Genomic DNA, 24,645 nt, shown 5'->3' on the forward strand with positions numbered 1-24,645 from the left:
TGCTGTTTTCTCTGTAATGTTCTGCCTGGCTGTGGACATCCCCCTCCTCTAGGGTCCCCTGACTCAGATAAATCAGCCTGCACTTCACAGGAAACTTCAGCATACACTAAGGAATAATAAAATGGAAAATACGAGAATCCTACAAACAGCACATCTCACATACCTCCTACCTTTGAATACCTCTCCTTCTCCTCATCCCCACTCCCCCAGCCATATGAGCCTTCTGGGAGAAGTTGGAATTTAGACAGGAAAGAGGAAGGTAAGAAAAGTGGGTGAGGTAAACAGTAAATATTTACTTATTACCTATCATGTTCTTGGTACTATGTTAGTGCCAGAAATGTAACAGTGAGCAAAATAGACCCTACTCCTGCCCTTGTGGAGTTTATAGTCTAGTGGGAGAGATAGACATAAACAGATAACCACTAATACGAGTATATACTTACAATTTGCAATACCTCTTATGAAGCAAAACTACAAGGTAATATAAGCATTTGTTGTGGTGGGCGGAGGTGATCTAACCTATAGAGTAGAGAGGCCACTCCTGAAGGTGGGGCATCTGAGCTTGGGTAAAAGGATAAGTAGGGGTTAACTAGGGTTGATGAGGGCATGGGCTAAAAGCATAGCAGGAAGAGGGAACTTTATGGGCAAAGGTTCCCAGGTAGGAGGGAACAAGGTAAGTTTGAGGAACTGAAAAGCCACTAGCAGGGCTGGATAGGTGCAGGTCCTACAGGGCCATACAAGAATTGGGGCCTTTAAGGAAAATAATTGAAGGACTTTAAGCAGTAATGTTTAAAATGATGATATTATTTTATAATAATACTTTTATAATACTGTTTTATAATATTTTAAATAAATGGTATTGTTATAATAATATTTTATAGTATTTTGTTCCCTTCAAAGCGATCTTTGGTTACAACATAAACAATAGACCAATTAGCAGCCCTGTACCAGAGCTGGTTAAGGAATGATAGTGGCTGGATTCGGTGGCAGCACAAATGAACGAAGCAGAAGAGTGTGAAGAAATAAGGGTAGTGGAGAGCATCTCCTCCATTGCTGAAATCCCTCATTCATTTAACAAATGCTTGATGTCCAGATTCAAATCCCAGCTCAGATCCTAAAAGTCTTGGGCTCAGGGATCCTCATCACTAAATCGATAAAACTTGACCGCAGAGGGCAAGACCTAAAAAGAATCAGGGCTCAGCACCTGTGTGGGACAGATGCACGGTCGGTTCTTCCAAGAAGAACCTCTCTGCTGGGCTCTACCACCAGAATCCTCGCCTAGCTCAGCAAAGTCCTTTCGGGTCAGGAACTCCGTTCCCCACTCCCGCAGAAATGGGCCAACCCTTGTCTCCCGTCTGGACCAGTGCGACTTTCCAAACTTGCCCTCGAGGAAAATTAAGGATTTAACTTTCCGACTCCACTTAGCAGTTTACTTGGGAATTTTCCAAAACGAAGCTGGAAAGAGGAAGTTGGAGAGGCTACTGATAACGTCTCCGGCTCCCGCTCCCTCGAGCCTGGGTGCCCTCCCCAGTGCGGATCACCAGTGATCTCCGACAAAGAGCAATGGAAGGTACAGAGCAAATAGAAGCCGAACGCCCGCCGGCCGCTCTGTAGTGGACTGAACGGGAGGGCGGGGCGGATCTTTGTGACGTCAAGGGCCACGCCCCCTCAGAGGGAGCCGCGCCTGCGCCAGAACGGCTGCCTCGCTCCCGGAAGTGGAGGGTCTGCACCGAGAGCGCCGCTGGGTCTGGGTGCCCGGAGGCAGAAGCATTGGCGGAGCTCGCTCGTCAGCCCCCGACCGCCATGTCGTCCTTCGACACCAACCCTTTCGCAGACCCAGTGGACGTAAACCCCTTCCAGGTAGAGCCCCCAACTCAATTCTCTCTAGTGCCATAGGCCGCGGCTCGGGCCTCTTTCGCTGGAGCCGGGAGACGTGGCGTAGAAGAGACAGGCTGTCTGCCCAATGGGAGAATGGGCTCTGAGGGCTGGCCTATCGTAGTGTCTGTGGGGCGGGACTAGTAGCAGGTGTAACCGAGGAGGGGGCGGGGCGCTGTAGCTTGGAGAGAAGTGGTGGGACACTCTAGCTCCCCGGGTGTCGTCCCTCTGGCTGGACCCTGCTAGGGAAAGGAACTGAACCAGACGCAGTCAGGGAGACCCCCCAGTGTCGGGGAGAGAACCGACTTCAACTGAGGGGGAAGTGTGGCTACCCCATCCCGCAGTCTTGGGAAGACATCTTCCTTGAGTCACGTTAGGAAAGGAGGTGAAAACAACATAATGGAGAGGTGGAAGCCTCTGCTGGGAAGGAGGAATGTGGGAAGATCCCAAGTTCAGCTCTCCTCCCACCCCTCTACCCCTCCCCCAGCCTCCGCCGAAGAGCCAAACTAGCCTACGAGGTGTAGGAGACCCACTGAGATTCGCTAGGAAAGGAAGGTTGGGAGAGGGTGGGTAGCCAACGCACACTGAAATATGGACTTGATAAGAATGCCACACCTTGGCCACGGGTCTAGTTTGGACTGGGATTTGGCTAGATAGGAGAGAGAGCCCAGGTTTAGGGAGTGGAGAGGGCCTGAGGGTCTTGAAGCTCAAGAAGTGCGATCTGATGGACCTGTGTGTGTTGTTAGGGTAGTTGAGACGTGTTGACCTTTGAGCTGGCCTGATCTTTTGAGGAAAGGATCGCGGAAGAAGTCTTCCTACTTAAAGCTGAAACCTTTCTACCTTTGAGCTGAGGGTGCAGGGTTATTCTTTTTCCCCAGTAAAGGGCTTTGGAAAGCCTGTGAAGCTTGTTAGCTCCAGATCTCCTGTGCCTCTTATTTTATGTCTGCTTAAAACCAGTTCTAGGGAAGCTTAATTGCGCTGACTGGTGATTTATGAGCCCCGAGGTTTCTGCTCTGTCAGGATGTCACCAGGCGCATTAACTTGTCATGCTTGTATTTTATTCTGGTCACTGGCAGCTGCAAAGTTTCCTGCAGGTATCGGGGAAGTACTTAGAGGGGTCCTCCTGCAACTCTCTGCATGAGTTTTCTCACCTTGAATTCCTTTAAGGATCAGAGCAAAGACAGGAGACCAGCAGGGAATAATTGTATACTATCAGGTCAACATTCTATCCCTCTTTCTTGGTCTCAAGGTATTTAGTCAAAGGGAGCCCTCAGGGCAAATTTTAGTAGCTTGGTCTTTGTAATGTCCTGAACGTTTCTCTTGCGGCTTAATGCTTCTTGATGGAACCTTTGCAGGGACCTTGTCTCTTATGTAATGCCTTCATCTCTATTAGTTGAGTAAAGAAAAAAAAATTTGCATCTTTTTTTTCTGTCAGTGTCATCTGGTAAGAGTTTAATTTAATTACAAAACTGCTTTATAACACTGGACTTTGAGTTTTAGTAAGGATCTAGTGGTCTCTTGGAATGCGTTCTCTGTAATGGTTGGCTTTTTTTTTTCTTTTTCCTGTCAGAATCAGAAATAAAATGTCTGTTTCTATCTGAGAGGCAGCCCTCCGGAAATGCAGAGAATTTGTCTCCAGCGGTAGCAGTGGACGAGATAATTGGCGCTGCCCTGTATTAATAGCAGCTTGAAAGTCTTAGGCTTAAACCACATCTTCAGCCCCAGGAGTGATTGTGCAAATTGTGGTAGAAGTAACTTCTGCATTCAAGCGAGACAGTCTGTCCGTCAGGCAGCTCCAGGATATGGCAGGACAGGAAGCAGCTGTGGTCCTGTAAAGAGTAGCATCTGGTGGGGAATCCTGTGTGGGAAGACGGAAGCTGGCTGGCTGTGACTCTGCTCCTTCTTATGCTGGACTGGGTTTTTCCTCTTGGCACACAGCCCCACGGGGAGAAGGAGCTTTGGACATGGGGCCTTCAAGCTCTCCTGGAGAGCCGCCCTCCCCGTCCTTGTGATGGAAGTGTTTGCTTCCCTGACTGCCAGGGCTGGGACATTGGGAGGGTGTAGCCCTGGGGTGACTGGGTGTGAGCCCAGCTTCATTTACCCAGGGTGTTAACACAGAGCTCAGGAGAGAGTTAGGGGAATGGCGATAGGCTCCACAACTGTCACACCTAGCTAGCTTTCAGAGCAGAGTCATGTTTTCTGTCACTCCATGGTGGGTCATGAAAGTATGCTTAATGTTCAGAGTCCATGGTGGACTGTTAAAGAGTCAGGGCATCCTCAGAAATCTATTGTAACCCCTTAGTCTAGAGAGGAGGAAACCAGGAACCCGGTGAGGATGGGGCATGCTAGAGTTACTAACTAATTCGCAGCAGGAAGGAGCACATACTGGTCTTAAACTGCATTGGGGTTATTTAGGCCTGCTAAGGAAAGAATGTATCTTCATCATCACTGCCCCTATTTTTTTTTTTTAAGATTTTATTTATTTGTTTATTTGACAGAGAGAGAGATTCATTGAGAGAGGGAACACAAGCAGGGGGAGTGGGAGAGGGAGAAGCAGGCTCCCAGTTGAGGCGGGAGCCTGATATGGAGCTCGATCTCAAGACCCTGGGATCATGACCTGAGCCTAAGGGAGATGCCCAACAATTGAGCCACCCAGGTGCCCCAACTGCCCCCATTCTTGAAATGAGAATACTGGTAGGGTTGATTAGTACTAGTTAAGTGAGTTTTAATTAGTACTCACTAATTAGTGTTAGCTACGCAAATCCCTCCCCCTACCACAGTGTGTGGGGCTGGAATAATACAGATTATACTGTGCTTTTTAGCAGCATAGCTTCTGAGTAAGACTGGTCCTGAAAGCCACTCAGGGTTATGTAATCAAATAAATTTGGGAATCACTCTGTATTCCATTTTTGTTGCAGATTGGCAAGTCTTGTTATTTTGTGAAAGGCTCTGAGCAATCTTACAGTAACGACATTTGCTTAACTTTGTCTGACCCACCACTTCCCAAAGTTATCCAGCCATGGAATCCTTTTTCTGCCAGCTCTTGTAATAGGCCATGCAACTTCCGCTGTGCCTTTAAATTTAAAGAAGCCTAGGCTTCTTTGCCTAGAGTTATAATTGGGATTCTTAGCAAACTCCCTGCTCAGTAAGAGCTGTGAGCACAGAGTTGTCACAAGAGCGCAGCAAAGCTTTTTACCAAACTTCCAGGAGGAAGCAGGAAACTGCAAGCCAAGGATTACGGATTTCACAACCTCCCCAGCACTCCCTCACCCCCCTGTTATTGTGGTGCCTCTGCTCCGCCCTCTCTTGGTTTGCTCCCCAAAGCTCTCAGGAAGGGCTTGTTGGGTGGGGAAGGAGAGGGCTGGAGGTGGGCACTGGCGCACGGTTGGAGTTTTCAGCAGCCTGCTGGCAAGCAGGTCACCCAGGCCCGTGCCAGGGCCACTTTCCTCCTGGGCACATCTGCCACGTTGCCTCAGGCAGACGGCGTTGATCTCGAGGAGGGGGAGTAAAGTGGCTGGCGGCACTTGAACAGACAAAACCTTTCAGTGTCGTGCGCGTTGCCAGATCACACAATATCACTTTGACACTTGCCTCCTCGAAATTAAAAGATAATCTCAGCAGTGTGGCTGCTTCCCAAGGATTTAAAACGTTTCTCTCCTGTGGGAGGAGAAAGTGGTGGCAGAAACGTGATTTGGGCGTGAACTAAGCTCCCTGCTCAGACATGGAGGCTTTGCCACTTCCCAGAGAGGGTGGGCTCCAGCTTGACTGTAACTGTCGGGATTCTTAAACCCACCAGATGGGCCCATTAGAACTTTCCTGCGGAATAGGAGCACTGTCTCTAGAAAGTTGAAAACGGTGAAGTTCAGACAGTGGGAGTCCAGGCAGCTGCCAGACTGGGGTGTTGGGGGTGGGAGTCGTCTCCCTGCCTCTCGGGCTGGCACCTGGAGCCAGGCTGGGTGCTAGAAAGTGCCTGGCTGGAAACACAGCGGAACTGGAGCCCCACACTTCTGTTGTCTTTGCGGCTACTTGGGAGTAGGATAATCCCATGTTCCGAGCAGTGATAATACTTAACCAGGACAAACAAGGGGTTCTCACCACTCTTTCAGAAAAGAGCACAGTGTGCATTAGCAAGGCATGACCTGTCCAGCAGTGCTCCCTTGAGATGCTGACACATTTAGGCACATCACTGAGCTCCTGACGCTCCAAGGGCCGGCACAGGAGACAGGGTAAATGAGCAGCACATGACCTGCCAGAGCTTCTGATCTGTTCACGGTAATGCTGGGTATGATGAGGGCAGTGAAGACTTGCCAGAAGGAGCTGTGAGGGATCTGAGGAGGAAAGGTAGAGTCCTGTGGTAGACAGGGATAGGCGTGGTGCAGAGAGCCCGCTGGATGGGAAGAGAGGGTAGTTCCTATTTCAGGTAACGAAGCTTGAAGCTTCCACATACTGTCGCTGCCCAGCCCCAGTCATGTCCCCCCCACCCCAACTTCTCCCACTGTGGGCCTGGACACATCCGCTACTTGAGGCACACTCAGTTGCTTGGCCCAGTCACTCTGGTTGTTCTCTCTGTCCTGGACTCTTTAACACTGGGACTCTCACAACCTTCCACCTGTTTGCAGGCTGTGAAACCTGGAGTTCCGTCCTTGACTTTGTTCTCACTGTAGACCTCTCTGAGTAAGTGCTTCCACTTGCATTGTAGCCGGCACATGGGGTGCAGGACCACGTGGCCCCGGGGACCCAAACAAAGCAGGTTCAGCCACTTGCCCCTGAGTAAATCCAGAGGCAGAGAGATGAGCAGTGGTGAGACGGAAGATGGCGGGCTAGCATCTCAAAGACATCTCCAAAGCGTTGGGGGGAGGGAAGACTTCCAGGTTTATCTCAGGAAAGTTTGGGACAAAGGTCAGTCTGATATTTAAATCACTTATTGTCTTCAAGTCAGTCATATGTGGAGTCTTGTGGCTCAGACAGCCCTTGTTGCTTCAGGGGGTAGTTTCGGTTCCCGGCAGAGGCCGCTTTGCCCTCAGGGTCTTCAGCCTGCACCCTGGGAGGAGCTGGGAAGAAGCAGCCAGCTAGAATGCTTGAGGTCATAACTGGGCGAGTGGGGACTGGGGGTGGGGGGTGGGTGTTGTCCTCTCCCACTGTGGTTTCCAAGTAGCATCTGCTTCCCTGCCATCCCAGGTCTACAGCTCTAGGGGCACCAGGCTCGCTCAGCTGGTAGAGCACGACTCTTGATTGTTGTGAGTTCAAGAAAACAGATAAACCAACCATATCCAGGACTCTAGCCCTCCCCTCCTCCTGAGCTTCAGACCAGTATTCCCACATCTTGCTTGCAGGTTGCCTGACAGTCAAGCAGACCTCATCCACAGGTATCTCCAGACCAGCTCAGTATCTTCTCCGGGCCTCTCCCTGCTCCCACACACCCACTCCTGAAAAACTTGTTCTTCTTCCCCTGTGATCACTGCCCTTGTTCACCAGTCACCCAAGCTGGCCACCCTGTCCCTCAACTTCCCTTTCCCCTTTCTGGCTCAGAGAGTGGCGGAGCCCATGGCATCTCCCCAAGCAAGGTGTCTGGAGTCTGTCCCCCCTTCTCCACTCCCAGCTGTCATGCCAGTTCTCTCTGTCACCCCTGTGGACTGTGGTCCCGTCCAGGCCTCTCTCCCCACTCACTGCACTGTCCTCACTGTGGCAGACACCCGTCTCCAGTTGTTCAGCACTGCCCACAGGTGGAGTCCAAACTCTGGCAGCCCTGCTTCAGGCTGGTTCCTTGGCATTCCTGGCTCCTCTCTCTCTACTCTTCACTCCACAGCGATCGGAGCCTTCTCCTGTGTAGAGGCTGCTTTTTATTATTTATTTATTTTTATGATTTATTTTATTTTATTTTTCTAAAGATTTTATTTATTTATTTGATAGACAGAGATCACAAGTAGGCAGAGAGACAGGCAAGAGAAAGGAGGAAGCAGGCCCCCCGCTGAGCAGAGAGCCTGATGTGGGGCTCGATCTTAGGACCCTGGGATCATGACCCGAGCCGAAGGCAGAGGCTTTAATCAAACCCTGAGCCACCCAGGTGTCCCGATTTATTTTATTTTTTAAAGATTGTTTAGAGCAGGGGTAGGGGCAGAAGGAGAGGGAGAATCTCAAGCAGATCCCCCATTAAGCACAGAGCCCAACCCTCATCTTGATCTCACCACCCCGAGATCATGACCTGAGCCGAAACCAAGAGTCAAATGCTTAACTGAGCCACTCAGGCGCCCCTAGAAGCTGGTCTTATTTATTTATTTATTAAGATTTTTTTTTTTTAAATTTATTTATCAGAGAGAGAGAGAGGGAGAGAGAGCAAGCACAGGCAGACAGAATGGCAGGCAGAGGCAGAGGGAGAAGCAGGCTCCCTGCTGAACAAAGGAGCCCGATGTGGGACTCGATCCCAGAATGCTGGGATCATGACCTGAGCCGAAGGCAGTTGCTTAACCAACTGAGCCACCCAAGCGCCCCTAGAAGCTGGTTTTAAGCGTCAGACTTGAGCACTGGAAACCTGAGTCAGGTAAAAGGACCCACAGTGACCCCTATAGCTGAATGCAAACAAGCTTGTTAAGTGACCCAGCGCAGAAGATCCCTGAGCCCTGGCTGACCAAACAGGCTGCTTACACCCAGGCACAGGTACCAAAAAAGGAAAATTCCATACATTCTCATACCTTCTCACTTCCCCTTCCTGACAGCCCCCTCTCCCCTGCCCTGCCTCATGGCAGATTGTCTCTCCTTTGCTGTCCTGCCTGCTGCTCCCTTGCAGGGTTTTCAGTAAACTTCAATGTCCTTGGTCCTACTTTGGGTGAATTCTGGCAGCCCCCCGACTGGGTTGCCCCACATCCTGTAGCGCTGCTGTGCCTTTGCAAATGCTGCTCTTGCCTCCCTCCTCCATGCTTGCTACACGTCTGTCATCACTCAAGATCCAGCTCAGGCAGCGCCTGAATATACTGCCTTCCCTGCCTCCCCAAGCACTTAGTCCCTTCTTCCCCCGTGAAGGTGCCTGGCCTTGCCTGCTTCCAGGGTGCCTCCTGCCACACTTCCCCTCCTGCCTACTGGTTCTCTGCACTGTCTGCTTCTTGAGGACAGGAACCAAGGCTTTTTTCCAGCATCCTAGCCCTGTGCTTGGTGTTGGATGGTTTGCGAAGGGAGGAGACAAAGGTGGAAGGAGGGGGCAGGTGGTCAGTGTGACGGCAGACAGGCCGGGCGCCAGGGCCAGGAAGGCCTTGGGAGCCCAGCCAGTGTTTTAGCCTCACTTTCCTGGGCTGCAGGAGAGAGAGGCCGTGCCTGCACCTTGCTCATTTGGTGGGTCCTCAGGCTCTTTTTAAAAATGAGTGGGTACATGTGCTTTGAAGGGAAAAATAATGTAATCACATGGAAAATTTGGAAGACAAAATAGATCATTGCAATTTCTTGCCTTTTGAAACCATTGCTATTTTGATGCATTTTCCTGCCAGTCTCTTCATATGAGCGCTTTTGACAAAATTGTTATTTGGGATTCATATAACAAAGCACTTTTCTGTGTTGCTGCCCTGTGTCCATAGCTATGATTTTTAACGGTTGTTTAGGCCATCAGGGGGGATGTGTACCAAAACATTCTTTGCTCACTGTCATTGGATATTTAAGTTGATTCTGGGTTTTTAAAAAATTTTTATTTATTTATTTTTTTGGTAAATTTTCTTTTTAAAGATTATATTTATTTATTTGACAGAGAGAGATCACAAGTAGGCAGAGAGGCAGGCAGAGAGAGAGAGAGGAGGAAGCAGGCTCCCTGCTGAGCAGAGAGCCCTATGCGGGACTCGATCCCAGGACCCTGAGATCATGACCTGAGCCGAAGGCAGCGGCCTAACACACTGAGCCACCCAGGCGCCCTATTTTTTTTGGTAATTTATTTCTTAGAGAGAGAGAGAGTGTGAGAGTGAGTTGGGGGAGAGGCAGAGGGAAAGGGAGAGACAGAATCTCAAGCAGACTCCTCGCTGAGCGCGGAACCCGTCGCAGGGCTCCATCTCACCACCCTGAGATCATGACCTGAGTGGAAACCAAAATCAAATGCTCAACCAACTGAGCCACCCAGGTGCCTCTGATTTTTTCCCTCCTGGGGAATACTGGTGCAATAAACATCTTTGCAGATCCAGATTTTTATGTATTTTTATCCTCTTTCCCCAGGATGGGTTCTCAGGTAAGAGAGTACCAAGGTTCACTGTCGCTCTTTTCACTTGGGACCCAGCCAGCCAGTCTGGGGACGATTGCCCTTTTTTTGTCATATGACACACAGCCTTGTCTCCAAAGCAAATAGGATTTCACGGAGGTTCCAAAGTCTTGGTAACTGCCTCTCAGAGAGAATGGCTGAGTGTTTTGTTGTTGTTGTTATTCATTAGGTGTTTATTTAATGTGTTTATTTGGAGCCTGAAATAAATCCCACACGGGGAGCTTGGGTGGAGTGTAGGATGGCAAAGTCACAGCTCAAGCGCAGCCAGGACCTGTGACATGGAAAGTGACTGCCAGACTGGAAACAAGTATGTTTTTCCCCTGCCCTTCTCGGCTGAGCTCCAGCCTGCCTGCCTGCCTGCCCGCCTCTTTTCCCTTTGTTCCCTGACACTGCATCTCCACGAAGGGTTCCCCTTCTCCAGTGGTGGTGGGCCTCTCTTCCCCTCCGGGGTCCTCCCTTCTCCTCCCCTCCCTTCTTCACTCTGCCCTGGGCTCTTGTGCTGTGCACACGTCTCTGCTAGGATCATCGATCATTGGCTCTGGGAGGGCAACGCACCCTCTTTGTCTCGGTGTGTCCCTCACACCCGGGCTGTTCCCCGAATGGAAAGAACTGAGTGCAGGCGTGTTTTCTTTGTTACAGATTCGGCAAAGGGCATCAGGCAGTTTGAGTCCTTTGTGTACCAAATGGGTTTTGGGTTACCTCTCTATAGGTGAAACTCAGCTCTTGCCATCTCTTGAAATAACTACTTGACCCACTTACAAGTCAGCTGACGTTTGGTGAATAGGAAAGGACGTAGCTTCTGTGGACTTCTTATTTGTGGTTTGGAGTAGAAGCCAAGGGTCTTCATTCAGACCAGCCAGTGTGGTCTTTCGTGCAAGACTCTGCATGTCTCCTGCCATGAGTATCCCCCAAGGACTTCCTGAAGTCCAGGAATAAAAAACCAAACAGAAACCATTGTCCTGGTTCTGCCCCATCTGTGTTCCTCAGGAGCAGGGTTCCTTCATTCAGTCACACATGGAGCACCTTCTGTTTGTCAACTGCAACAGGCTTTGGGGGTGCACTGCTGAACAAGCCTTCCCCTCTCAGGCTTGCCACTATGTCCCTGAAGATAGACAAATTCAGGATCCAGCTCAGCCACTATCCCTGTGATCTTGGACAAACCTACTTCCCCTTTGTGAGCTGGGGCTTGCTCCAGCCTCAACCTAAAGAGAATCATTCCTTGCAGGGTGGTCATGATGTTGAAGTTGGGGATGGGGGGGTATAGCTTTTCTTGGCCAGGGCTGCTCAGCTGAGCTGCAGAGCACGGAAGCTGGTTGAAGTGAGGGTTTTCTCCATTCTCTCAAGGATGGATTAGAACCAGATCTATTGTAGATGCGCGGGGGAGAAGGCAACTCATTGCAGACAGTGACTGCCTTAGGGCGTTGGGCCATAATTCTTCCAAGGAATCAGGTTGAAGAAGGCTGGTAGAACCTTCATATCTGATGGCTTGAAAACGTGACCTGTTCTGGGGTGACTAGAACTTCACTCTAGCATCACTGTGTAATCCTGGCACATAGTAGATCCCCAGTAAATGTCAGCTCCCTTCCTCTCCCACCAGGCCTAAGCTTCTCATCTTTCAGAAGGAGCCCAGGCCTTCCCGAGTGTTCTAGGCCCCTCTTCTGAGGCAGGGTGCTCCTGGGCCCTGGGGCTGCTGCAGTGGCACGGGCGCCCCCTAGCTTTTGGGGCAGTACCTCCCCAGAGAAAGTGGAGAAGAGCACGCAGCAGGTCCTCTCGAACATCAGCTTCAAGATCCCATGAGCTTCTGCTTCACATCAGGCCCTTCACCAAACACTAGGAGCTGGAAGTTTGAACTAGACACAGAGGCATCTGGCCACAGAGGTTTACGGCCTGCTAGCTGAGACAGTATTTGTGGTGAGTCTGGTGAGGGGTCCAGAACCGAGTGCTGAAGATTTTAGAGAAAAGGAGAGAGCTCACTATAAGCAGAGTAGTTAGCTCACCAATCCCCAGAATCCTCTTCTGGCTGACCTTGGTAAAGGAAGTGACCTCTCTTCATGGTCTGGAGGTTGCCTGTTAAGACGTATGCGCCTCAGGCAGACATGTGGGCCAGCACCCAAAACTGCTACCAGAGCCACCTCTCTGTCCTCTGTCCTGTGACACAGACTCAGGTAACCAGTTCCCTGGATGGTGGATCTGATTTCAGTGACTTCAGCTCACACAGTCTGCTGTGGCTTGGTGCTTTGCTGAGTCGAAAAGGGGAACAGAGCCCGAGCCCCAAATCTTTCTTGCAAGAAGCCAGCCCAGTGATTCTGGGAGAAATCTGCTAGTCTTTCATCCAGTGAATAACCTCAAGGCCAGTTCCTCCAGCTCAGCTGGCCTTCTGAACCTCATCTTGTCATTTTGTCCTAAGTTTCAGGGGCCACTAGATGGGGATGGTGGCCAGCAGAGAGCACATAGCCAGGTGGCCTCTCTGCAGAGGAAATTGGGTGGGGTACAGAGAGATGAGGTATCCAGAGAGAAGAAGGGAGTTGGAGCTGCATGCCCAGCTCTGGGCTAGGCCCAGGGGCCAGCCAGCCAGTCTCACTGGTCAGGAATTGGAGGCCCAGGTGGGAAGACGAAAATTGGTGTGTGTGAAAAACATCAGAAAGAACACTCACAGCTGACCCTTGGTTTTGTGAATGTACAGAATAGGGAGCCAGCCATTTTGAGACTTAAGACAAGTACAGTGCCATGGTGAGGGTCTGTTTCCACATCTGACATGTAAGGGGATTGTCCTCTGAAGGTCTGTCTCATGTGAATACCGTGTTTGAGAATCCATTTAGTGGAGGTGAAGCTGGGCCAGCAGAACGGGAGCATGTGGACTGTAGTGAGGGTTGGGGGTTGGGAGGGTTAGATACACAGAGGCAGGCCAGGGGAGGCCTTGTAACCGGGAACTTGGCAGAGTCCAGTGGCCCTGAGCCCATCCTTTACAGCTGTGGAGTTGGACCTGAGCCCCGTACCTATTACATATGGCGAAGGGGGAGGGGAAGGGATGGATGATAAAGGGTGCGGAGGGGGCAGGATGAGGCCACTGCCTGTTGACCTTGGGCCTGCTGGGGAGAAGGAGATGACAGGGAGTGCTGTGCAGGCCCTAGGCCAGAGGGCTGGCCTTGGCAGAGGTCAGATGGGGAAGGGAAGACTCAGGAAGGAAAACTCAAGAAAAGCCTGTGTTCTGAGGACATTTTTGGATTTTTTGAAAAGAATCCAGAAAAAAAACCCCAAAACATTTTCCCGGCTTTTCATCTGAGCCCTTCATGCCTCTCTATTCCTAGCAAGTGTGCCTGATTTAATAAAACCAGCACTGGCAGCCAGCAGCACGTTTTTGTTCCAGAACCTTAAACTGTCCTTTAAAAATGGAGAGGAATAAGTGCTTCCTGTAAAATAATAAATACAACAGTAGAGAAAGGTTATGAAGTAAAAAATAATTCTCTACACCACCCCCCCGGCCCCCCACACCCCCAGTCCCTGGAGGTAAATGCTGTGAACCATTTTGAATCTGGAAAGGACACTAACAAGGACATGGGTGGTGTCTATTCCGAGGTCTCATAGTGGGAACCTTGTTCTGTGTCTCTCCTGGGAAGTCATTGGGGCTGAACTTGTCCTTTTCCAGGAGAAGAGATCACAGCTCTGGTGTGGCAGGGGCCAGGCACAGAAGCCTTCCCGAGAGGCTTTTCAGGGCACCAGGAAGGGCCTCAGCAGTGTCCCTCCAGCCAGGTATCCCTAGGAGGGGCCAAGGGACCATTATGTCCCTCCCCTTCATCAAGGTTCTCTCTTCTCCCTGGTGTCTCACGGCTATTTTTTGTTACCTTCCCAGGATCCCTCTGTGACCCAGCTGACCAGTGCTCCACAGGGTGGTCTGGCGGAATTCAACCCCTTCTCAGAGGTTGGTGAGCATGCCTTCTTTCTGAGTCCCTGGGCCCTCTGGCTGGTGCTAGGTTTCTGGGGCAAGAAGCCTTGGCAGAGGCAGAAACAGCTCTGAGAAACTTCCATCCTCAAAGGGATAACCCTAACATGGACATGGGGTAGGGGGAAGGGTGAAGAAGTCACCAGTTCCTCCCTTGGGATCTGTATCTGGGCCCTTCCCTGAAGAGAGCAGGACTGTGTTGGGGAGCTGGGGCTCCAGCAAGAGACCAGAGGTGCTGGGTGAAGCACCACACTGCCCAGCGCCTGAGGCTCAATTGATGGCCAGGAAGTCGCAAAGGTAGGCCCAGGCCTGCCCTCGGGGCAATGCCCCTCACTGGCAGGCTGACCGGTGCAACCACTCACCTGCCTCTTTTGGTGTGTCCCGTGCAGACAAATGCAGCGACAACTGTTCCTGTCACACAGCTCCCTGGGCCCTCGCAGCCGGCGGTTCTCCAGCCTTCAGTGGAACCAACCCAGCCAACCCCCCAGGTACTGTTAACAAAGATCCTTTTAGCCTCTCCTTTCCAACAAGGGAAGCCCCCAGACCAGTAGCTGAGCCCTGAGATTGGGGGAGGGGGTGGACCAAGGGCCTTCATTCCCAGCTCCCCTTCAAGGGCCCTCTTGACCTTGGAGCTAGTCATTTGCACGTGGAGGGCCTGCTCAGCCAGGCTCGATCCTTACCCCACCCCACTACTACCACCAGAAACTAAGCTCTGCTTACCAGGCTGGAGTCCTCAGTGTCTTGAGCAAGAGCATTTGCCCCTGTTTTGCCATTCCAGATCCTCCTGGAGCCTTTGGTTTGTTCTCTCTTACTTGGGGCCCAGAATCTCTCTCTCGCACTCTCGCTTTTCTTTTTTTCACTTCTTTCATTCCTGTCTTCCTTCCTATTGCCCTTTGTCCCTTCACCAAATGCTGGGGCTCTGGTCTGCCTCATGCCTGACCCTCTCTGCCATCACCTCACTATCCTGCCCCCCTGCCCCCCATCCCCTCTACCCCTGGTGGCCGTGGCCCTCAGTGGAGTGTGTGTTGCAGCTCCTGCTTAGACAGGCCAGCGAGTTCCTGCCTACCAGACTCCTGGCAGTGAGGGAGCTCTCAGAGAGGCAGATGCTGCTAGGAGGAGCTAGTATTCTCAGAGACAGCTACACGCGAAAACTTCCGAAGGTAGGCAAAGTGTAGATGAGCCTGAGTGAGGGCAAGGCCCGAGCTGGGTTTTGGACTCTCATGGGCCCCAAGCTGCTCCCACCATCTGACTGGACTTGGGAGGGAGGGCCAAGACCCTCAGCAGGGTCCAGCGTGGTCAGTTCTGGTCCTGCTTTTGCCCCCAGGGCTTGAAACTTACCTCCGAAGGCAGCCTCAGCTCTTCGGAGAACTCTTTTTGGAGAGAGCGAGAGAGCGAGTGTGGGTATGAGTACACATATGTATGTACACATAACACCTGGCTGGTCATTTCTCAAGGTGACTGGTTTGAGATCCGCTGCCTAAGGACTGTAGACTTCAGGAGGAGCCAGGCGCCTGTGGCTGTAGCGCCTGTTAGGAGCGGGGCCCAGGACTCTGCACTGGAATGCCTCACGTGAAGCTCCCTAGATGTCTCTCTGGGAGGCCTTGCTCTTCCTGGACAGGGGATAAAGCTTGGACTGTGCATGTCACCAGAGCCGGACAGAGCAGGGCCCAACTGAGGGCGCTGGCCTGGGGTGTACCGGTTGCAGTTCAGGTGGACATCAGGGGGCTGCTCCTGGGGGTGGGGTGGGGTGGTGCTAAAATCCCTGAGGCCCTAGGTGCACTTTGGTCTGCCCTCCAGTGCCTCCCCGCTGCACTCACTGCTGGCAGTTTGGCACTGTGTCCCCTTCACACACACACCCTCCAGGCTCTTCAGGTGAGGTGTGGCTCTTCAGGTTTCTGTACAGATTAGTCTCTTATGAGGCCATTTTCCCTTTGCTAGTTACCCCAAAGGTCACTGTAATTGAACTTTGCCTGGATTCTAGAAGGGGGGGGTACTCTAATCTCAAGCTCAGGGAAGAAGGGGAGACGAGCCCTGCCTAAGGCTGGTTAACACCTAAGAGGACAGAGGTGTTGAGGCAGTAGGTGGCCTTGGCATCTCTCTGGTGGTCTCTGGTACCCAAGACATCATGGGGCTGGTATTGGCTCTCCCTGCCTGGGGCAAGGCCCTCCCATTTTCAGCTCAGGCTGATGCTATCCCTCTGTCTCTTGTGTCCGGCTGCCCCCACCCTCTGTGTCCCCCAGGCTGTGGCCTCCGCAGCGCAGGCAAGCCTGCTCCGGCAGCAGGAAGAACTGGACAGGAAAGCAGCCGAACTGGAGCGCAAGGAGCGGGAGCTGCAGAACACAGTGGCCAACTTACACGGTAAGGGAGGCTGCCAGCCTCTGGGCCAGCATGCCTGACGCAGGAGCCTTCCCTGAGCCTGCTTGGGCCAGGGCAGCCCTGGAGCTCTGTTGGGCTCTAGATCATCTCAGCGGTGCTAGTGCCAGTGCCCGGAAGGGCAGCGAGGTGGAGGCCGGGAGACCTGCAGTGTGATCCTCAAACTATAGGTTGTTTCTGTGCTCCTTCCCAGCTCTGGAGGGTTTTGCTAGAGTAGGGCACTGGTCCTGTGTGTGACTCCCCCTCATCTTCGGGATGATGACCCCTTGTGTTTATGGGCTGGTTGTTTGTAAAAATAATGACTTGGGCCCTCTTGTTTCCCAGTACATTTGGGATCCATTATCTTGGAGTGGCTTGTGGATATTCGTGCCCCATGCCACTTTGCCCATCCACTCCCTATCCATAGTGACCCTGACTCCCACTTGTTGGCCCCTTCTGGGAGCCCTGGTTTGGCCCATAAACTCCAGGAGTGTGCACCCCACATGCTGCTACAGAGGCCAAGCCTGACTGTATTGCTTATTGGCCCACAGTGAGAGAGAACAACTGGCCACCCCTGCCCTTCTGGTGCCCTGTCAAGCCCTGTTTCTATCAGGATTTTTCAGTGGAGATCCCTGCTGACTACCAGCGGATATGCAAGATGCTGTACTATCTCTGGATGTGTGAGTCCGGGCCGTCTTCTGAGCGCAAGGGGGAAGTGGGGTGTAACTCCAGAGCCCTGCAGTGCTCTGGCTGCTCCTCACTGCAGCCTTCTTCAGGGCTGGGCTGGGGTCAGGGTGGGGGGTGCCTTCTGCCCACACATTGGCCCTCCACTGTCTACTCCCTATCCTGGGAAGCCCCCCGAAAAGGCCCACTCACCCCAGTTCACACCACAGATTGAGTAGGGTGGGACTAGCAGGAGGAGGCAGAGTTCCTCTGGGGCTCATTGCCCGTGAAAGGCCCTCCTTTGGCAAAGGCTTCCCTCCCCACAGGCCTCTTGGCTCCTAGGAATGTGAGTGGATATAAGACCCCCTATAGCTCCACTGTGGGCCCTCTAGGGCCAGGGACAAGAGTCACTGAAAGACGTCTTCCCCAGGGATCAGCCCTTGAGTCTGCATCTTCCCTTCCCCCTCTGCCCTCCTTCATATGCTTGGGCTGTACCCTCACCTTTTAGGAACTTGGTTTGGTCCCTGGTTTTGCTGTCCCAGAAAAACCAGGATTGGGGAGCTCACCCTGCCTTGGTGCAGACCAAGGACTGGCGTTTCTGCTGATGCCCTCACTGTAGGGACCTCACATCCTCTCTGGGGCTGGTTTGCTGGGCCCGGGAGCCCTTCTGTCCCCTCAGCACCAGCCTGTCTTTCTCTCTCTCCTCACCCTCCCCAGTGCATTCAGTGACTCTGTTTCTGAACCTGCTTGCTTGCCTGGCCTGGTTCTTAGTCGACAGCTCCAAGGGAGTGGACTTCGGCCTTTCCATCCTGTGGTTTATCATCTTCACCCCCTGTGCCTTCCTTTGTTGGTACCGACCCATCTATAAGGCCTTCAGGTGAGTGGGGCTGGGGCAAGGGGAGTGTATGGCTAGCATCCCAGGTAGCAGGCCAAGGGCCTTATGCCCAGGGGCCCCATCCCAGTCTTGGAGCAGAACAGGATGGGGGGGGGGAATCCACTTTCCCATTCTCATCCACAGTGCGAGCAGACGGGGGTCAGGAGCCATTTTCCTGAGATGTTGTATCAGGGGTCTGCTCTGAGCAACATCCTTGGTCTAGGCACAGGAGACCTAAGAGAGGGGTCCTTGGGCTCCCACCCGCTCCCCTGCGGTCTGCTGCATTACTGGGAAGAGGGCAGGGCTTCTTCAGCTCCCTTCCGAGGCTTTAAGGAGTCCACTTTGATAAGGGCTGCATGGCTGATTGCTCCTAGCTTGTTTCTGCCTCTCCCCTGCCTCCCCAGTAACTCTTGAGCCTGCTGAGTGCAGATGGGCTAGTGGAGAATAGATACATGAGCTCAAGCAGATCTACTTCATAGACCCCCTAGCGTTTGTGGCATTGTGCCTCCCAGTTGCTGCTTTCAGGCTTGGGAACCTAGCAGGCCCCAGGGAGAGGAGGCGGGCGGTGGCTGAACCCTTGCATGTACTCTGCAGGCAGTACGTCAGCCCCTGAGGACATGGGGATGGAGGTTTGGTCTACAGTTCTGTGTTCCCCAAATACCTTTTTATTTGACCCAGGCCAATGGTTTTATTATTGGGTATTTCTATCTTTGGCATCGATTTCCTTGTCTCTTACGAAATGCAGGTACACACCCCAGAAAATGGGGTTGTTGCTCCCCCAGAGGGAGCAACTTTATTAGCTCTTTGAGTAAGGGGTCAAACTGGAGGGCAGTTAGTGGCAAGTTGTTTCTGATTATGTCTGTGGCTGTTTGTGTCCTCTGGCCAGTGTGGCTCATCCCCTGGAGCTGTCTGCGCTCCCATCCTGCCTTCTGGCTCCTAATGCCAAACGAGGAATACTGAGGAGTGAACCCCCGGCCTACCTAATGACCTTAGGTTTCCCCTTCTCTCCACAGGTCCGACAACTCTTTCAGCTTCTTCGTGTTCTTCTTCATATTTTTTTGTCAAATAGGGATCTATATCATCCAGTTGGTAGGCATCCCTGGCCTGGGGGACAGGTGAGTCCTGGGGCAGCATGAGGGGGTGATGCTTTGGAGGTGGCCTGACCTCCCTTGCCCTGACTTCTCGCTCCCACAGAGCCCTCCGAGAGCACCCATCCTCCACTCTGGCCGGGAAGGTCGGGGGCAGGCTGCCTGGTGTCCTCCTCTGCCCCTCCCATTCTTCCCGGGTCACCACTCACTGCCTCACCTGTTCACCGCTTTCTGAGGTGTTGTGGGTGGACTGGCCCTAAACCCTTAGGCTACCAGGACTACGTCCTGTGGAGAATTGCATCCTCTTCCTTTCCTCTGGCTGTTCCCTCCCAGAGGCTGGTGCTGCTTCTACAGGCCCCAGGCAAGCCCTTGGGTTCAGGTAGCTGCCAAGAGAGGCCCTGGTCTTTTGTGGACTTGGTGCTGTGACTTTGTCCAGAGACCCTGTAATGTCAGAAGGTGGAGCCCCAGCCTCTTCTGGACTGGCTTTGAGCACAGAGCTGGATTGAGTTTCCTGGGTGCTGGAGTCCTCAGCTCAAAATTAGCCTCAAAAAGAAAAGCTGCCGGCTGATGTTTTCCTTTCTGCCCCAGTGCACAGGGGACATTACAGAAAGGTCAGGCAGCCGCTTGGCTGAGAGCCTGAGCCTGGAAGGGTTGCACTACTTTGGTCCCTTCCCTCCAGCAGAGCTGGCAAATGCAGGCTGGAGGGAGGGGCCTGACTCACCTTGTGCTCTGAGCGTGCCCACTGCCCTGCCGCCGCCCCTCATCCATCTCGCCCTGCTGTTTCTGGGCTTGCCCCTTTCTCTTTGAAAATGTCATCACTCACTACCCTCAGTGAGATCCTAGAAGACAGGCTGTGCTGTAAGTGCTCTTTGCTTCCCAGGCCGGGAGTCAGAAGGCTGGCATTCTGGTCTGCCCCCCCACCCCCGTCCTGCCCCCTCATAAGCTCGGCAGCCTCCGGCTTCCCAGTGCCTCCCCACCTCACCTCCCGAACCCCGCGGCTGGGTGGATAGAACCCCCCTTTCTTGTTATCAAGTATAAAATACACAGAACATAAAATTTATTTTAGTGACCCCTTAACACATCTTAAAGTAAAAAATTCAGTGGCTTTTAGTAGGTCCACAGTGTTAGGTGGCCCCATCCACTAGTTAGTTCTAGGACATTTGCATCACCCTGAGAGGAGACTGTACTTAGTAGGCATCCTGCTCCGTCCTTCCCGGAGCCCCTGGCAGCCATGAAGCTGCTCTCTTGCTCTCGTGCGTGCGCGCTCGCTCGCTCTCTCTATCTGGATCTGCCTTCTCTGGACATTTTGTCAAATGGAACCATACAGTATGGGGCTTTTTACGCCGGCCTCACTCAGTGTGATGTTTTTAAGGCTCACGCTGTAACATGGCTCAGTACTTCCCTCCTCTTTACGAAGTACTCTTCCGTCCGCTTGTCCGTTCATCAGTGGACACACCCTGGGGTAGTTTCCACCTTTCTGCTGTCGTGAACAGTGCTGCTATGTACATCTTTGTACAAGCCTTTGAATACCTGGTTTGGGTTCTTTCGGGGTAGGTATGAGGAGTGGAATTGCTGGGTCACATGTTAAGTCTGGTGGGGTAGCCACAGTGTAGGAGGGTTCTCATGACCGCACCATTTCCTTTGGCAGTATACGAGGGCTCTTGTTTTTCTGAAGCCTCACCAGTGCTTATTTTATTTTTTTGTGTTCTCAACCTAGAGGTGTATCTCACTGTGGTGGGTTTTTTTGTTTGTTTTTTTTTTTTAAGTAGGCTCCACACCCAACATGGAGCCTGGCATGGGGCCTGAACCCACAACCCTGAGACCAAAACCCGTATGTCTACCATACTCAGTTGGTATGTCACCAGCCAAGCCACCCAGGCACCCCAAGTGTGGTTTTTGACTGGCATTTCCTGAATAACTAATGATGTTGACCATCTTTAATTTGCTTTTTGGCCATTTGTGTTTCTTCATTGAAATGTCTGTTCAGGTCTTTCTCTGGTAATTGGGTTGCCATTTTGTTTTCGAGTTCTTTATATATTCTGGATACTAACCAGATTAACGCATTTTCCCCCCTTCTTTATATTATTTTTTCATTCTGTGATATTGTCACTTGATGCACAGGTTTTAATTTTGATGAAGTCTCCAATTTTTTTCTTTTGTTGCTTATGTTTTCGGTGTCATATCTAAAACCAGGGCCAAACCCAGAGTCATGGAGAGTGAACGGTTTTCTTCTAAGCATTCTGGCTTTAGCTTGTATTAGGTCTCTGATCCATCTTGAGTTAGATTTGTGCCTGGCTGAAGTCAGGATCCAGCTTCATTGTTTTGCGTGTGGCTGCCCAGCGCCATTTGTTGAAAAGACCGGTGTCTTGGCACCCTTGTCAGAAATCAGTTGATGGGGGCGCCTGGGTGGCTCAGTGGATTAAGCCTCTGCCTTTGGTTCAGGTCATGATCCCAGGGTCTAGGGATTGAGGCCCCCCATCCAGCTTCTTGCTTAGCAGGGAGCCTGCTTCCCCCTTTCCCTCTGTCAAATAAATAAAATCTATAAAAAGATAATAAAAATTTTTTTTTTTTTTTTTTTTTTTTTTTTTTTTTTTTTTTTTTTTTTTTTTTTTTTTTTTTTTTTTTTTTAAAGATTTTGTTTATTTATTTGACAGAGAGAAATTAAAAAAAAAAAGGAAAGAGAGAGAGAGAAGGAAGCAGCTCCCTGCTGCGGGGTCCCGACCCTGAGTACCTGAGCCGTTTCTGGAGGCGCCCCAAAAGATAATAAAAATTAAAAAAAAAAAGAAATCAGTTGATGGTCGATGTATCAGTTTCTGGACTCTCAGTTCTTTTTTTTTTTTTTTTTTTTTTTTTTTTTTTTTTTTTTTTTTTTTAAATTTTTTATTTTTATAAACATATATTTTTATCCCCAGGGGTACAGGTCTGTGAATCACCAGGTTTACACACTCTCAGTTCTTTTCCATTGATCTGTATGTCCTTGTGCCAGTACAGCACTGTTTTGAGAACTGTGGCTTTGTAGTCCAGAAATGGGAGACTATCCCCTCTTACAGATAAGGACACTGGGGCTCGGGAAGGAGACATGACTGACTGGAGGCAGAGGGGCTGCCCTGGGTCCTGGCAGGAGTTGCTGAGGTGACAGGATGAAGGCAGTGGGTTGGCCAGTGGTCCTCCTTCCCGGGGGTGGGCTTTGGGAGTGAGCAGCCAGGCTTTCCATGTCCCCTAGAGTGGCAGGAAAAGGCCCTCTGCTGGACCACTCCTGTCTGAGGGCAGCATGGGGCCTGTCAGCCTTCACAGAGGCCTGGGCTCTCACAGCCCAAGGGCTTCTGGCCCATGGCTCTGTGCCACAGGGAGGTGCCTGGTGGTGGCCGGTCAGTCTACAGCGGCCACTTAAAGAGCCCCTCATGGGGACCTCTGGGGCCCCCTCTCACTGTGTCCCCTCTGGCTTCCTCCTCCCTGCCTTCGCAGTGGTTGGATCGCAGCCCTGTCTACGCTGAAGCAAGACCATTTGGCTGTGTCTATCATCATGATGGTGGTGGCTGGCTTCTTCACCCTGTGCGCTGTGCTCTCACTGTTCCTTCTGAAGCGGGTGAGTGGTGGGTGCTGGGCCAACAGCAGCCGGAGGAAGCAGACAGCTCTTTCCTGCCTTCGCCTCGGGGATGCCCATCCCTGGAGGCAGTTGGGCTACCCCCTTCTGGGCCCCGGAGGTCCAGTGACTGTCCTCACCAAGTTTCTGGGTGGGAGGTTAGGCAGGTCCCCAGCGCGCACTTCTCACTGCAGCCTCTTTCCCCAGGTGCACTCCCTGTACCGCCGGACGGGGGCTAGCTTCCAGCAGGCCCAGGAGGAGTTTTCCCAGGGCATCTTCAGCAACAGGACCTTCCGCAGTGCTGCCTCATCTGCTGCTCGAGGAGCCTTCCAGGGGAACTAGTCCTCCTGACTCTCCTTCCTCTACCCCAGCCTTTTCTCTCACCTGCCTTCTAGCTGCACTTTCCATGGGTGCCTTAAACAGTGGTTATGCCCAGCACAGACCTGGGGAGGGTCTTGCACAGTCCTTCCTCCTTCCTTAGCTACCAGCTCTCCATTCTGCCCAGGGGAGGGAAGGGAGGGACAGGGACTTTTTTTTTTACACAAGAGAAAAAAAGAAAAAAATAAGTTGTCTTTCCTTCTCTGGTGGTGTAGGTTCAAAGCACTGGGACTGTAGTTCACTTCCCCTTACACAGGTACATGCACGCGTGCACACGCACACATACCCACACACATCACATAGGTGTACACAGTTGGGATCATCAGCTGACCTGGGCCCATGCCAGCTGCAGTTTTATTTCTGCCAGGGTCCGGGACTCCACTCCTCCCCCAGGCCTGGCCTGCATCTGGCTGCACAGGCCCAGCCTTTGGCTTCCACAGTCCTGCCTTTCTCTCCTGCCTAGGCGGGACTAGTCTCCCCAGGCCCCCCTTTAGATGAGCTGCAGTCCAGGTGGATGGAAAGCTCTTTTCCCCAGATCACTCTGAGGTGGTCTCTGGGCTTCCAGTGCCTGTGACACGGTCACTCCCAGGCTCTTCCTTGCCTTCTGTTTCTCCCACATTTATAGCCCTTTAGTGCCCCCTGCACCTTCCTGGTGTGGGAGGCATGTGTGCCCTCTGGGGCCCTCTCTGAGCCCTTGCCCTCTCCCCTCTGTTGACTTACTGAATGTGCAGTGGGGTTGGCTGGGATTCGGGGATGGGGAGGGATGGAGGACATTGACCCCAAGTAGTTCTTTGCCCAACCTTTGACAGTTGTCTAGGTGGGTGGAGTCTGACTATCCTGGTGTGGTTTGGCCTTGTTTCTATATCCTCTCCTCCTGAGGGACAGTGGCCCTTAGCCGTGGCCTCAGATTCTTCCTCACTCTGCCTTCTCCCCTTAGCAATATCTCGTGTGTATGACTCTTCCGGGGCGGGGGGCAGAAGAATCAGTCCAGAACTGCATCCCTCATGCTGGACTGATGAGCCACTTTACTGAGGGCTTCCCTGTACCCCCCCGCCTCATGGAACCTAGGTCACCTGTCACTGGTCCTGTGGATTCCTCAGGTGTGTCCCGTGTGATGGGCACCTGGGAGTCCACAGATAAAAACTGCACCCTGTCCTCTAAAAGCCATCTACAGGGGCGGATGTGTGGTCTGAGGGGACTTCTCAAAAAGCTGGCCAACTGCCTGCGCCTGGGACCTGGGGCTCACCCCAGGCAGTGTGCAGATTGCCCGCCCACTCAGCCCCAGAGCCACTGATCATGGCAGTGACCAAGGTTTTGTACACTTTCTGGTATTTTTTTCTTCATGTACAAATGTATATGTTATGTCTCAATTTTTGTGCTTTAAATAAAAACAAGACATTTTCAGACAATGCTGGTCCTCCTGTCTGATGGACTTGGGAGGATGGGAGTGGCCAACAGAGCCTGCACTGAGTTGCTGCAGTGGTTAGTGTGAAGACTCAAAGATTCCACATCTGGCCCCCCTGCTCTGGCTGGTCTGGTAGAGGCCAAGCGCCTTCTTGACACTACTTAGCCAAAAGCACCTTGTCCCAGTATCTCTGCTTTAGAGCCGCTGGTTCTGAGCCCGAGGGGCAGCCTGGGGAGCCTCTTTGACTCTTACCCCCTACC

At 52.1% G+C, this 24,645-nt stretch overlaps 1 protein-coding gene across 2 annotated transcripts; it reads left to right on the forward strand.

The window, feature by feature from the left end:
• The first annotated feature begins 1,673 nt into the window (after nt 1-1,673).
• SCAMP2 (secretory carrier membrane protein 2) lies at nt 1,674-24,389 on the forward strand. Of its 2 annotated transcripts, XM_045070435.1 has the most exons (10): nt 1,674-1,860; nt 13,953-14,021; nt 14,432-14,530; nt 15,074-15,202; nt 16,283-16,400; nt 16,946-17,074; nt 17,775-17,934; nt 18,945-19,046; nt 22,485-22,605; nt 22,810-24,389. In XM_045070435.1, the coding sequence occupies exons 1-10, from the start codon at nt 1,804-1,806 to the stop codon at nt 22,942-22,944; spliced, it is 1,119 nt and encodes a 372-aa protein (XP_044926370.1). In that variant the 5' UTR covers nt 1,674-1,803; the 3' UTR covers nt 22,945-24,389. The 2 variants fall into 2 exon arrangements, with proteins under 2 accessions (XP_044926370.1, XP_004758495.1); XM_004758438.3 differs by lacking the exon at nt 15,074-15,202.
• Nucleotides 24,390-24,645: the final 256 nt, after the last annotated feature.

Source organism: Mustela putorius, unplaced genomic scaffold (assembly GCF_011764305.1).
Source record: "Mustela putorius furo isolate JIRA1106 unplaced genomic scaffold, ASM1176430v1.1 tig00003972_pilon_pilon_pilon, whole genome shotgun sequence".
NCBI classification, from domain to species: Eukaryota; Metazoa; Chordata; class Mammalia; order Carnivora; family Mustelidae; genus Mustela; species Mustela putorius.